Source organism: Myxocyprinus asiaticus, chromosome 6 (genome assembly GCF_019703515.2).
Source record: "Myxocyprinus asiaticus isolate MX2 ecotype Aquarium Trade chromosome 6, UBuf_Myxa_2, whole genome shotgun sequence".
Taxonomy (NCBI): Eukaryota; Metazoa; Chordata; class Actinopteri; order Cypriniformes; family Catostomidae; genus Myxocyprinus; species Myxocyprinus asiaticus.
Genome location: NC_059349.1, coordinates 21,992,397 through 22,008,230, shown reverse-complemented (window position 1 = coordinate 22,008,230; position 15,834 = coordinate 21,992,397). Strand labels below are relative to the sequence as shown.

The 15,834-nt window shown below is 43.9% G+C and overlaps 1 protein-coding gene across 1 annotated transcript in view; it reads right to left on the bottom strand.

Annotated features, from left to right (window-relative positions):
• The window catches only part of LOC127441884 (collagen alpha-1(XI) chain-like), a 116,417-nt gene that overhangs the window by 95,443 nt on the left and 5,140 nt on the right, over nt 1-15,834 (bottom strand). The window contains exons 2-4 of the mRNA XM_051699427.1: nt 8,794-8,958; nt 7,348-7,561; nt 1,525-1,687 (exon numbers count right to left, since the gene is read on the bottom strand). Of these exons, the coding sequence (XP_051555387.1) occupies nt 1,525-1,687; nt 7,348-7,561; nt 8,794-8,958 (542 nt within the window). The remainder of the gene's footprint in view (nt 1-1,524; nt 1,688-7,347; nt 7,562-8,793; nt 8,959-15,834) is intronic.

Here is a 15,834-nt window from a genome sequence, read left to right as displayed (position 1 = left end):
CAGACTTAATATGTTTTTAAGCACCTGAAAAAAGCACAAATGTCAAGGCATATCAAAACTTATCCAGGGCCCAAAACACCCTCAGACCCCAGAGGGTTAAGGTAACAATTGCAGGTTACCATTTTTTACAGTGTAGGCTGAACACAATAATTTTTTTTTAAACCCATAAACCACAGCAAAGGTATGATTAACCAGCTTAACATATGGAACAAATACTGGGCTAAATATTGTTAGGATTATATATTAAATATATAATTAGTATTAGCCATATTACCAGGTGACGGCAAATTTATGGCAAAATACTATAAAGTTTGATTGGACTTACAGCCTTTAATGTCAACAACAAAGCATATTGGAACCATTTTCTGGTCCCTTTTAAAACTGATAAGGCTTTTTACTCTGCAAAAATATTACTCTGCAATAATATTCCTATGCATGTACAGTTCAATGTAATGGTTAGTTGCATTTAAATTGTTCACATTTAGCATTGTTTATTCACCTGCTGTCCACAACCCTATCAGAACAGACCTGCGGCCCACCAGTTGAAAACCGCTGTGCTAGGATTCTGTACTGTAGTTCCACTGAGTTGTATAATTATGTGGAAGTTTTCTCTGTACTGTTTATTTAATGAAAAACAACCACAACCTGCAAAAGCTATGTGCATAAGTCATTCACATTGTCTCAACAGTTCTCCTTAATACATTTTAGATACCAATCAGGTGCATGATTTAAATCAGAGTGCATTAATTTTAAATATATTGAATGAAGTGATATTTTATTTGGAAAGGTTGACAAGTATTCAGCATCTATTAGTGATTTATGGGGCAATAAATTCCACTGACATGGCCTATTATTTGTAAGGGCAATGAAAGGCTTCAGCTCTTGACAAACATCATCTGACTGGGCAGTAAATCAAATCAGTGTGCAATTTCCTGCATAGTTTCAGTCATACCGACTCGATGCACACTTCAACAGTGTAAGTATCCTTTAAGGCCAAATTACAGTGAGCACTAATGGCTGCATAGTTCCTATCCTCGCTCTAATAGGCTGGTAAAAGCTAGATTGCTCCACATTATATCATGTCAGTGCTTGTCAATGATGCAGAGTAACTTTCAAAGAAACATGCAGCTTACAGCTGTTCATCAGAAAAGAATATCATGACTGGGATTGACTGCCCTGTTGAAAAGACCAGCATTGCTTGTCATCAGCATGTGGCTTGGGCACTGGTGTCTGGCATGAGATGCTGGTGTGCTGGTGTCCCCACCAGGCCACTTTATAGCATAATCAGCAAGATTACCTTGGTCAGCTAGCTTCACCAGAAAGACCTTGGTGGCTGACCAGCATTTTCTGTCGATTGAACAGCACAGCTATGCTGGTCCTCCAGCTAGACCAGCACCAAACCAGCACATACTAGCATAAACCATGAATAAACCAGCCTGGACCAGCATCAAAATTCATACTGGCCTAAAGTGGTCTTTTCAGCAGGGAGCATCTACAAGGTTATAGTAAAACAACTTTGCTTACCTCAAAAACTTCCTCATCCAGGATTCTGGTTCCGAAAACAGCAATGCCATCAGTGTTAATGATCGCGTGGTCATTTCTGCTGAGTGGTTTTGAGATCTTCTTCTTACAGTCCACAATCATTGTGATGGTCTTCTTTTCAATGCTAATAGCCACACGATGCCATCTGTTAGGCAGAGATGAGGAGTGATTGTGTTTAGCATGATATACACACTATATGGCCAAAAGTAAATGGACACCCAAAAAAACCACACTCATAGTGTATGTGCTTTATTGAACATGATTTTAAAACTATGGGTATTAATTGGGAGTTGATCCTCCATGACAGCCTCCACTCTTCTGGGAAAGCCCCCCATTCCCATTCTGACACAAGAGCATCAGTGAGGTCAGGAATTAAAGTTTTGTGAAGGGGGCTGGCTCACTGTGTTCAGTGGGGTTCATGTCTGGACTTTGTGCAGGTCAGTTTAGTTCATTTCTTTATAGACCTAGTTTTGTGCATATGGGCCCAAACTCTTGCCAAATACAGTAGTTGGAAGCTTACAATTATATTGAATGTCAATGATTGTCGTAGCATTAAAGGTGCACTCAGTTACTTTTGTCTTTGTGTCATCTTGGACTTGATACTGACACCTAGTGGCTTGGATGCAGCATCATTTAAAATCAATAGTTTTCCGTTTCAGATGCAATTGCAGAAATTTAGTATTCAAAGTCAGCCATGGTTACCTGTTCATTTTAAGGGGGTGTCACACTCTTTTGACAAATAAAATTAGCTTATTTAAAAATTCCTTCCACGTAAAAAAAATTTAATTTACATGAGATTTGAAATCATCAGATTATTCTCTGCTTTTGACGTCAAAACTGGCAAACGCACAACATTTGCACACATAGGATAAGCTAGTAAGAATGTCAGTAAAGGGGTTTACATCCACACTGTAAACAAAAAAAGTAAGGCAGTTGCAAAGCATTTTTGAGTTTACTCAACTTCAAGCAAATTAGTTGAACCAACAATTAAAGTTCGATTATAAATTCCATGAACTCAATATAATTATTTCAGCAAACTCAAAAATATAATTGATTATTAAGTTCACTAAACTTGCATTTTTAAATACAGCTGTCCATAATTTTCATTATTCTTGAAAATAATATAGAAATATATTCTTTATTAAACAGATCATCCTGGTTACTTTCGTAACCTCCGTTCCCTGATGGAGGGAACGAGACATTGTGTCGATGTAGTGACACTAGGGGTCACTCTTGGAGCCCCAAACACCTCTGCTTTTTTGAAAAAAAGGCCAATGAGAATTGGTGAGTGGAATTTGCATGCCACTCCCCTGGACATACAGGTATAAAAGGAGCTGGTATGCAACCACTCATTCAGATTTTGTGCTGAGGAGCCGAGACCAGGTCCCGGCCATTTCAGTGGGTAGTTCATCAGGGAACGGAGGTTACGAAAGTAAACAGGACGTTCCCTATCTGTCACTCACTCGACGTTGTGTCGATGTAGTGACACTAGGGGTCCCTATACAAAACGCCACAACTAGCTGAACTGTGTTACGTGAACTGGCGGTGTGTGACGGGCAAACTGCTGTGTGCCTCGTAGCCAGCGCACCAGGCCGTCACGTAACCTCCCCCAACGCTCTTATGAGCATTGAACGGTCCATCAGGAACAAGTCGACTGCCCGACAATAGGGACAGGCTAGCCCAGCCGAGGCCTATTTCCCTCTCTTTTCTCCCCAAAAAGAGTGGAATTTGTTAACTGACAGGGAGCCATAAGTGTCTGGGATGGAGGGAAGTCCCTCCCAAAAAGAGGGGGGGTATTTTGAGTGGAATACGTCACATGGTCTTACCGAGTCTTGTCGGAAGTATGTCATGTGGAGAGGTCCCATGGTAGGTCCTACCCAAAGGGGATGGAGTTTCTACAGAGCATGGCGACCGGGGGCAGAGGGGCCTCTGCCCAAGGAAGACACAGTTTGCCGACAGGGAAACGATTTTGTGGAAGATATCACATGGGGTCGCCTTCGGGGAACCAACACATGTGGAGCACCTACCTCAGTACAGGGGCTCATTAGCGCACATACTGGGCTGGTCAGCGAGTTTCTCCGCAAACTCAACTGCCAGAGGGCTAAGGAGGAAAGTCATCCACGGATCACAGTCTGTGAACACGACTGGGAGTCAAGAGTGCATGTCTTCACCTCAAGGGAGGGGAAAGGCGCTATGAGCAAGTGGTACACCCGGCAAGTTGTCCCGGAACTTACCTGCTCGTGCCTGCCAATACATGGGATGAGACCGGCTCAACCCGGAGATTGTAGAACCTCGCGATGGTGTTGGGTGTTGCCCAGCCCGCTGCTCTGCAGATGTCTGCCAAAGAGGCGCCACTGGCCAGGGCCCAGGAGGCCCCCACACTCCTGGTAGAGTGGGCTCGTATTCCCGCAGGGGGTGGCACGTCCTGAGCCTGATATGCCATCACGATGGTGTCAATGACCCAGTGGGCGATCCTCTGTTTGGAGACAGCGCTTTCTTTCCACTGTCCACCAAAGCAGACAAAGAGCCGCTCGGAGCTTCTAATGCTCTGCGTGCGATCCAAATAGATACATAAAGCTTGGCGTTGCTGTGTCCGGTGCAAGGCTGAGTCTGCCTCCTTCTGGGGCAGTGCCTGCAGGTTCACCACCTGATCCCTAAAAGGGGTCGTGGGAACCTTGGGCACATAGCCCGATCGGGGTCTCAGGATCATGTGAGAGTAACCCGGACCGAACTCCAGGCACGATTCGCTAACAGAGAATGCCTGCATGTCCCCTACCCTTTTGATGAAAGTGAGTGCAGTCAGGAGGGCAGTCTTCAAAGAGAGTGCCTTAAGCTCAGCTGACTCCAAGGGCTCAATGGGAGCTCCCTGTAGACCCCGAAGGACTACAGAGAGGTCAAATGAGGGGACGAGGCACGGTCTGGAGGGATTCAACCTCCTAGCGCCTCTCAAGAACCTGATGATCAAGTCGTGCTTCCCCAAGTACTTACCATCTACTGCATCGTAATGAGCCGAAATAGCAGCTACATACACCTTCAGGGTGGAGGGGGACAGCCGCCCCTCCAGCCTCTTCTGCAGGAAGGAAAGCACCGATCTGACTGCGCATCTCTGGAGGTCTTCGCGTCGGGAAGAACACCACTTAGCGAACAGACGCCACTTCAAGGCATACAGGTGCCTCGTAGAGGGAGCCCTGGAATGAGTGATCGTGTCCATCACCACGGGTGGTAGGCCACTTAGGTCTTCCATGTCCCGTCAAGGGGCCAGATGTGGAGATTCCAGAGGTCTGGTCATGGGTGCCAGATGGTACCCTGTCCCTGAGAAAGAAGGTCCTTCCTCAGGGGAATTCACCAGGGTGGGGGCTGTTGCGAGGAGCGTGAGATCCGAGAACCACGTCTGGGTGGGCCAGTAGGGTGCTACTAGGATGATCTGCTTCTCATCCTCCCTGACCTTGCACAGGGTCTGTGCAAGTAGGCTTACTGGGGGAAATGCGTATTTGCGTAGTCCGGGGGCCAGCTGTGTGCCAGCGCATCTATACTGAGGGGTGCCTCGGTCAGGGCATACCAAAGCGGGCAGAGAGAGGATACCCGGGAAGCAAACAGGACTACCTGTGCTTGACCGAATTGACTCCAAATCAGCTGGACCACCTGAGAGTGGAGTCTCCACTCTCCCCTGAGGGTAACCTGACATGACAGCGTGCCCGCTGTGGTGTTGAGGTCGCCCGGGATGCGAGTGGCTCGTGGCCAGGAGACGGCGGACGAGTTGCGACATGCAACGGGAGCGTAGACCGCCTTGACAGATGATGTACGCTACCGTCGCTGTGTTGTCCGTCCGGACCAACACGTGCTTGCCCTGGATCAATGGCCAAAACCTCCGCAGGGCGAGCAGTACTGCCAACATCTCTAGGCAGTTGATGTGCCAACGCAGCCGCGGGCCAGTCCAGGAGCTGGCGGCTGTGTGCCCATTGCATACAGTGCCCCAGCCCATCTTGGAGGCATCTTTTTTAACCACAACACGCCTGGACACCTGCTCTAGGGGAACCCCTGCCCGTAGAAATGCAAGGTCGGTCCAAGGGCTGAAGAGGTGTTCAGCACCGACTGTGCACGCTTGTTCGTGAGGCGCGCTGTCATCGAGACTGAGTCCAACTCCAAACCCAGAAAAGAAATGCTCTGAACCGGGGAGAGCTTGCTCTTTTCCCAGTTGACCCGATGCCCCAGTCGGCTGAGGTGCCGGAGCACAAGGTCCCTGTGTGCGCACAGCAACTCTCGAGAGTGAGCTAGGATTAGCCAGTCATCGAGACAGTTGAGGATGAGGATGCCCGCTTCCCTTATTGGGGCAAGGGCTGCCACTGCGACCTTCGTGAAGACGTGAGCGGACATGGACAGGCCGAAGGGGAGGACCTTGTACTGGTATGCCTGGCCTTCGAAGGAAAACCGCAGGAAGGGTCTGTGTCGAGGCCGAGACATGGAAGTACGCGTCCTTCAGGTCTACCACCGCAAACCAATCTTGATGCCGGACGCTAGCTAGAATTAGTTTTTGCGTCAGCATCTTGAACAGGAATCTGTACAAAGCCTGGTTCAGTACTCGCAGGTCCAGGATTGGTCGCAACCCACCGCCCTTCTTCGGTATGCAGGTCTGTGGGGGGATACCCGGCAGAGGTGGTCCCATTGAGGACCCCAAATCGCCCCCAGTGTTAACCGGCATGGCCTCATACCCATTGGTAGAAGGATCGAGGCGGGGAGCCGCAACGTTGCCATAGTCATGTTCTCGCAATGAGGACAAGACCCATCCATGAACGATGTCTCCGCGTGGGCAGCGCCCAGACACGTAAGTCAGCGATCATGGCTGTCAGAAGCGGAGAGATAACGACCGCAACCAGGAATAATACACAAACATAAAGGCATCTTTAAAAAGACATTCCGTGTGTGCCGCTCTTTTAGAAAGAAAATATACTCTTTTAGAATATACTCTTTTAGTTGTTCTGCCGAAGCGCCCAGGGGCATTCTCTGCACTCCACAGGTGCAGAGGGGGAGAAGCCGCTGAAATGAGCCATAGAATTCAGCAGATGAGGTGAATGAACTTCGCGGATGAATTCAGCTTCAATGAATAGAACCGCTCATCTCCAAAGAGAAAATCTGACTGAGTGGTTGCATACCAGCTCCTTTTATACCCGTATGTCCAGGGGAGTGGCATGCAAATTCCACTCGCCAATTCTCATTGGCCTTTTTAAAAAAAAGCAGAGGTGTTTGGGGCTCCCAAGAGTGACCCCTAGTGTCACTACAGCGACACAACATCGAGTGAATGACAGATAGGGAACTACATTTCTACATAAGATCATGTGTCAGCTCCACCAAGATATCAAATAGTTGGTGTAAGTAACAAGTACTTCACATTTTTAGAAGTTAAGTTAACTTAATAATTGGCAAATAGGCAAAAATATAGTTGTGCCAATCAGTTTTTGCTTAAACTGTTTATGACCTTGCCCCGATCAAGGAAAGCCGTTTAAGGCATTCACATGACCATACACGTTATCGGCTTATTATGCATAAATGGTGTAAGATTGTGCATGTAAACACATTCAGTGAGTACAAAAAATTAACAGAGTGAAAGAACTATACCAGCCAATGAAAAAAAAAACAATGCAACAACATAAAGAGCCATTTGATTGAAACTGTGCTACATCTTAAAAAAAAGATCTAAAACACAAAAAGATGTTGAGGTGTTCTAAGTGGCAAACAAACAAAAACCTTGTACGATAGACAACAAAATCTGTACATAGATTAAGAATATATGTATAAGAGTCAACTTGCTTTCCATCTGCAAGGTTGATGGCACGGAACAGGGGGTAATCCTCAGGAGCGGGCTTCCCATGTTGATCCTCATACAGGAAAATCGGAGAGCGGCCCACCTCCACACCCAGCTGCTGGATGCCCTGCTCGTTGTATACGGACAACAGGAAGGACTGTGTTCCCACCTTGGGCTTGATAGTCATAAGAACGGAGAAATCCTGAGGGAATACTCCTCCTGAACACACAGGAAGGGATTGTGTGTTAAACATCAGCTGTTGTTGGTGATTCATAAACTTGTCTTTCTTTACATGTGTGAAATGAGCTAAGACTACAGTATATCAACACATTGTATTGTGATTCAACTGTCCCTTGGAATATACAATTTCCTTATTACAACAATATCTCCCCAACATCCTTTGTAGGGCATGGTTTAAATAAGTTTAAAACAGTTTGTCTTCTGTGCTAGCACATTAAGTTTACAAGGCGTCAGTTGAAATAACAGAATTAAAAATAAACAGGCTGCATAAGCACTGGCGTGGAACTACAGCTCAAACTACAGCCTGATCTTCAGAGTGACAAGCCAGTGAAAAGTTGTTCTCTTTGCCATCCTTGAAAGAGATTTCTTTCTGTAAACATACTATTTAAATGAAATTTCCAGTCCTTAAACCATAATGTTTGGAGGCAAATGTATTTCAGCCAAAAATCATAGAAAACGAATTGTTAATTTAATCTCCTGCTATTTTGTGCCTCAGTAGCCTTAGCAGTCTGCCCAATTTGGAAGATACCCAACAATCACAGACTAAAAGGTCCAAGTTAGGACTCAACTTACTAAATGTGTATGTTGAGCAAATAATTAAAGACTTCAACATCCTATTCTTACATCTATACTATGCATTGGAATAGTCTTAACCATGGACTATCATTTGAGGTAAAACTTTACAAATTAATTTGACCCATTGGATGTTTTTACCTTCAATGATTAGTGTTTCCATGTCAATATAGTCATACAAATACTGTATGTATCGATCTGCATCTTGTGTTATGCCACAGACAACATTCTTGCCTACAAGGCTAAGCCCTTCCAAACACTTAGCAGTAGTTTAATCTTTTCACTTATTATTTGCTTTACAAGTCGTGGATGAATCAGCAAGCATAACACTGCTCAAAACAGTAGCCAATGCAGGGAAAAAAACGATCAAAGAGATTTCTGTTTCCCTTAATGAGCTCTTTCCTGAAACAATAAATATGGCTTTATTTCACTCATCAAGGTCTGGGCATCAGACTTCTAGCACTGTAAACAGTCCAAATGCATGTAACTGAGGTAGCTACATTGTGCACTTCCTGTTAAATGAATTAAGAGAAGTAAGAAACAACTTAAAATGTCTGTGAGAGAAAACTAATTCACAACATCTAGAGTTGATTTATGGTCAGAGAGTACAAGGATTAGCACAATTCATGCAAACTCACCTGGGAAGAGCTGTTTTGTTGGGGTGCTGAGTTGAGCCCGTTTGTCCACTCGGTAGGCAACATCTGGTTTGGATCCTCTCCGGATGGTACAAAAGCCTTGCGTTTTCTTCACTCCTTCAGGTGAACTTTTAAAGTCTAAGATCTTGAGCACATCCACTGGTTCAGCTGAGAGGTAGAACATTGGATGTTATCATAATGGTGTTTGTCAGTTTTTAACATCATAAGTAAGCAAATTTTAAGGCTTTTCACATTTCAGATTGTTAAAGCTTTAGTATGTAATTTCTGCTAAACTAGCGCCACCAAATAGAATTGCAAAAATAAACAATGTTTCAAAACAGCTTTCCGAATACACCCATCATCTGCTGTTCTTCGAACAGTCAGATAGCCCCGCCCCAACTCACGCCATTGGTTGAGTTACGTTGTTGGGGGTGGGTCTAAGCGGTTCGCTCCAAACAAACACAGGGATTTTTATAATTATTCTATGAATGGCTTACTTATAGTTGTCCCTGCATATTAAGCTGAGATACGAGATATTATTTTAACAATGAAAAAGTGACATACTTCAGCTTTAGCCCAGGGTCATTCTTAACCCTGGGTAAATGAAATCCTGGATTATCTTGTTTCATGTTTCACACTGTTCAAACTGTACCTGGGTTAAAAATTAATCCTGGGTATTCATGTTTCGATGTTTCACACTGTATATTTTAAACCCTGGGTTAACAATCTTATTTGCATATTTGTGAGGTTGATAAAAATGATTGGACGAATATGATAACCCAGGGTAAAAAGGAATTTTCTGGGTTCATAACAAGTTAAGCTCAATCGACAGCATTTGTGGCATAATGTTGATTACTAAAAAAATTTTTTTTCGACTCATCCCTCCTGTTCTTGAAAAAAGCAAAAATCAAGGTTACAGTAAGGCACTTACAAAGGGGATACATTTTTGGAGGGTTTAAAGGCAGAAAAGTGAAGCTTATAATTTTAAAAAAGTACTTACATTAATTCTTTTGTTAAAACTCACGTATTTTTTGGGCTGTAAAGTTGTTTAAATCATAATTTTAACAATCATTTTAGGGATTCAGGGTTTGTTGACATTACATCGTCATGGCAATGAAGTTGTAAAATCGCTATAACTTTACACAAAAAAGGTTTGTACGTGATCTTATCACACTAAAATCATGTAAACATGCATATTGTTTATGTCTTGTGGCTATACTGGTTTACGGATTGGCCCCATTCACTTCCATTGTATGTGCCTCACTGGAACCCAGATTTTTGCATTTTTTTGTGGTAATCAAAGTTATGCCACAAATACTAGCGATTGAGCTGACTTAATTGAACCTGAAATATTCCTTTTAAGCTCAGTGTGAAAAGAGCTTTTATTAGCATCCTTAGCTTCACTACATCGAACCAAAACAATATTTGTCCAGTTATTTCCATTAGTTTATTTAGTTTATTCAACTGATGGCAATAATTTTGTTAGCAAATGGATAGATATAATGCTAAATGAGGCCAAAGTCTAAAGCAATGAAATTACTACTGTATATTGAGGAAATTCTTGGATATGATGTTGACTGATAATAGATTTTGGTATAATACTGTGACATTTGCTTTTCACAATTGCCTCCAAGTACATTTGGGTTATAATGTAATTGTGTTGCAATATCAAGTCTGAAAATTGTGAGACAGTATCGTTAACCTCAATTAGACTTCTCTCCCTCAAGAAACAGAGCTTACTTGTCCTTACTCTGCCTTGAGTGATTACCTCAGTTAGTAACACTGTGTGGAGCCAGTATATCTACAGAGTCAATTATCCACCAACAAGTGAGGACATTTATGAGCCACATCATGATGTCTTTTGATTTGAACATGAACAATCAAAAACCCATAAACTTTCCCCTTGTTGTGTCATTTTTCAATAACACCAATGCTTACTGACGGTTTTATCGTTTCCAATTCCCTGCAACTGCACGTCTGTTGTAACTGTCAATGAAGCAATTGTACTTTTATGAGAAACCTGTGCAGCACAGCAGTAAAGATGTTAAGAAGTATCCAGTAGGGATAATTGGCCTTCCTGTAGGTGGACCCATCCACAAAGCTAAACATTCCAGGTGTAAAAGTCACTGATGGTGGTCAACACTCCTCTACCGTTATGGCAGCTCAGCAAGACCCAAACTTTACAAGCAGCTCAACTCCACTGATCTACAGTTAGTTAATATGTCAGGAAGTATACTTTATCATGCTGCTACTCCCAATTAGGGCTGGGCGGTATGTCTTAAAAAAATTATATCTTGATATTTTTCAGCCTATTGACGATATTCGATGTATCTCGATAATTATGTATTTGCTCTAAAATGGCTAGAATTGGTTTTTTTTTTTTTTTTATCAGAAGAACCATAATTTCATCCAAACAGCCATTGCAGCCAAGTAGATTCAATATTTTAAAGACATTCAATTAAAATATAATAATTAGTTTTTCATTAAATAAACCTAAGGGAGAATTAAATTCAATCATTTTCACTGATATGCTTTTTATATTTATATTTCATATACAGTGATACATAGCTTAATAAAAAGCATTATTTACCTTCAAATGTTTTACTAATCCATTTTTGGGAATGAACAAGGTGTGCAAAGCTACTTCACTGACTTGAACATTGCATAATACTAAATTATTACTGTGGGACACGTCAGGTTTATTAATATAATATAATGCTGAATTATCATTATTCTTATTATTAGATTTGCGTTACATAAAAGTAATTTATTTCTGTCCTATTTACTTTACCTTCACCTGGGGCTTTTATTTTGACACCAAAAGTGCAAGGAGCTTTTATTTGACACAGCAAGGCAATGTGTATTTGACAGTTTACAAAATACTCCTTTTCTGTTATACGGTGCTGCATTTGTAGATTTGTATAATATCTCGTAGCGGTTACTAGTGTTTGGAATTGCACGAGTGCTTGAACCTGCATTCCTTTGATTTCACAATGCACGCGAACTGATCTGAGAGCGCCTCCATGCACATGCACACCGATCAGCGCGTCACCGGTTTGTTCTGAATCACACGCATGCCATGTCTATCTGTTTTTAAATCACAGCCTTTTGTGGATTATTAATCACATATGACCAACTCACCATTCTGATGTTGTTTTGATTAATTGTGCAGCCCTTAAGGATCATGAAATTGACTTTTTATGTAACTTAATGGCCAAATGAAAGCACATTAAAATCATTGCAATATTCATGATATTGGTCAATTTTACATCGTCAGCAAAATTATCTTGATTATATCATTAATATTCGATATATCTCCCAGCCCTACTCCCAATGTAATATAAGAAATGTTCTGGTTTTGCTCACCCAGCACCCCACAAATGACCCATTTCTAATGATCCTTAACAAGTCTATGCTAATGCTTAAACAGGCTGAGAGATTTACAATACGATTAATATGGCAATTCAGAGGCTGGTCCTGTTAAGTGGACTCTGAGCAACACTGCAATGTCGCACTGATTTATTGCTCCACTTGAGCCTTGTAGGCTTTGTCTGTGATGCTGAGAAAAGGAAGAGTTCCGCCTCCACTCGAGACTGATAAATGGGCAGATACAAAAGGTCAGGGAGATAAGGATCTTCAGAGTATCAGCTGGGTTACTTACTTTTAAGGGAACAGGAACAGAGGCTGAATGGATGACTAGCACATAAATACTCCTATTTTGACTCCCCCACCACCAGAGACTACAAACACTTTAGAGTCAGGTCAACTGGACATATTTGTCTGCTGGTCAGGCAGCAGACAGGAAGTATCTCTTTCAAAGCACTTAAAACAATAAATCATAAATCCAAGAATTACTTAATGCTAGGACTCATTACTCTTGAGCGGATTTCAAAAGAGTTTTCAAAAAAATTGTTTTTTTTTTTTTGTATGGTTTGACATCACAAAAGGCCTCATTTTCCACCCTGTCCCACTCAACTAAGCCTGGGAAAGCACTTTAGAAGAATTATACTAACGTCTTTTTTAAACTTGTGATAGATCAGACCTATAACCCTGTGCATTATGAGGCACAATAAAAGCAGCTAAGCTTTTATAAATATGCAGGGTGAGGAGCTGCATTTGTTAAAAATAGACTCTGGGGAAAATACACACAGACATTTGGTCATCACAGCCACATTTAATGGCATTTTTATTATAAGGGCAGAATAAAAATTAACCCTATGATAAACGACAATTTTAACCATGTCATCCAAATCACCATGAGTGATTCCCTTTGACCTTTGCTCTTAATTCTACATGACTGTCCTCTTTATATGTTGTTGTGATTTTCATTTATGACAATGTGGTGATGGGGGCGTGGCCGAGCAACGTTTTCAGAGAGCGAGGCCAGGAGGGACAATACGGTGAGGATTGACACCTGTGGGAAATCACCTCTAACAGCTGTTTTGTGTTTGCAGTGAGAATGGAGAGGGATAAAAGGGCAATCCAGACCACTGGAGGGGAGAGAGAGAGATGCACGCAGCAGTGTGGATGTGTGTGTTGTGTTATGCGGAAAAGCAAAGCTTTATCTTAACACTGAAAAGTGTGAGAAAAATAAACTCATGCTCGATTGTTTACCCAGTTCCCGCTTCCTCCTTCACGAAGAGAACTAGTGATTTATCACAGTGGTGCCGAAACCCGGGATTAGGAGGAAGAAAATGCCATCATGGAGTCCTCGCCACTGGCCGAAGTGTTCAAGACCCTCGCCAGCATCCACCAAGCCCAACATCAGTCTCTGCTTGAGCTGCATATGGAACAGGAGCAGCGGTTCCAGGAGCTCTTCCAGGCTCAAGCAGAGGACCGGCAGGTGTTACGGAGTTTGGTACACCAAGGGGTCTTCAGCCACGACCCTGGACCCACCCATGGCCATGCCGCACGACACCATGACCAAGATGTGACCTCAGGATGACCCGGAGGCTTTTATCAAGCTCATCGAGCATACGGCCGCAGCCTGGAAGTGGCCGAGCACCAGTGGGTGGTCCGCCTACTGCTGCTGTTGTCTGGGGAAGCCCAACTCGTGGCCCAAACACTTCCTGCAGCCAACCTCCTGGTGTACGAAGATCTGAAGAAAGCCATCCTGCAACAGTTCGGCCGAAGCCCAGAGAAACAACTGCAACACTTCCGCTCGCTGACGCTTGGCAAGCTCGGCCACACATTCGCATTTGCTTGACAGCTCTGTGACACCTGCCAAAGGTGGCTGTTGGCTGAAGATCGTGACACAGATGAGATACTCAATCTGGTGGTATTCATTGCCCGGCTACCAAAAGGGACAGCTGTGTGGGTCTAGTGCCACGATCAGCGTCGCTGGATGGGGCGGTTCGTCTGGCTGAGGACCATATGGCTGTGTATTTGGGGGCCAGCGAGCCCTGTTCTTCTCTCTCTCTTCTCACCACCTTCCCCATATCCTGTTCCTGTTCCCCTGAAATGGGGAATTCCTACCTCAAACCCGGTTCCCCGGTCCCGTGGGCCGTTCATCCCACCGGTTTCCCCTAACACTCTTTGCTTTCCCCCACAAGCTGGTGAATCCGCAGCCGGTCTACGGGAGCTGTGGCGAACCGGGGCATTTCCAGTACCGATGCCCCACGATGGAGGTGGAGACATGGTGGACTCAGGTTGTAATCAAAGCTCCATTCACCAAAGCTTGGTTAAATCCGAGGCTTTGGATACAAGCCACTGGGTGAAGGTAAGGTGTGTGCATGGGGATATCCAAAATTACCCTGTAGTGACGGTCACTATTCAATTTTGGGAACAAAAACATAGTGTAGAGGCTGCGGTTAATTCCCGCGTCACCCATCCACTAACCTTGGGAAAGAATTGGCCGGCATTTACTACCTTATAAAGGGAATGTGTGTGGATGGGTCCTGCAACAAAGCGTATCAGCGTGTGGTATGTGACTCGCTGGTTGGGGAGGCACAGCCAGGGCCGTCTATGTCAGCTCCACTTCAGGATGATGTAAGGGAGTGGGAAGTCTCCTCTTCCCCAGCCCTTAGAGGATTCCATGCTGGGGATTTCCCTCTGGAGCAGACGTGAGATAAGAACCTTAAGCACACCTTATATCAAGTGAAAATTTTTGATGGTCAATGCCTCCAGCCAGATGTTGCACTCACATATCCTTATTTTTCAATTATTGAGGATCGGTTGTATTGAGTGACGCAGGACGCTCAGACAAAGGAGGATACAACCCAATTGTTAGTACCGAAGAGCCATCGGGAAATGTTATTCCAGATGGCTCATTATAATCTGATGGTGGGTCACTTAGGGCAGGGAAAAACACTAGACAGTCTGATGGCCCGTTTCTATTGGCCAGGCCTTCGCGGGGATGTTCGCAGGTGGTGTGCGGCATGCCATGAATATCAGTTGGTGAATCCCAAGGCCACCTCAAAAGCGCCATTGCACCCCCTTCCATCGATCGAGGTCTCCTTCGAAAGAATTGGCATGGACCTCGTCAGGCCATTAGAGCAGACGGCACATGGGCATTGCTTTGTGTTGGTTCTGGTGGACTACACAACGCGATATCCGGAAGCAATGCTTCTGTGTAACATCTCAGCATGTATTGAATCAGACACTAAAGAATATGATATGTAAGTTTGTGCATGAAGATGCTCGAAACTGGTACAAGTGGCTCAAACCCCTATTATTTGCAGTATGAGAGGTCCCACAAGCCTCCACGGAGTTCTCCCCATTCAAATTATTGTATGGGCATCGACCGCACGGCGTGCTTGACGTCCTATGGGAAAACTGGGAGGAGGGACCTTTGAACAGCAAAAGTGAAATTCAATACGTTCTTGACCTGAGAGCAAAACTCCACACACTGGGGCAATTAAAGAGGCCCTATTATGCTTTTTGGGATTTTTACTTGCAAAGGTGGTTCGGGTCAATCAGCTTGTTCTTCCAAACTTTCATTATTTCATTCATTATCGGACTCGGGTTAGAGTTGGTATGGCAAAAACCATTGCCACTGTTACCATAGTTACTATAGTGTTTACAGAACTGCTCACAAAGCCTCGT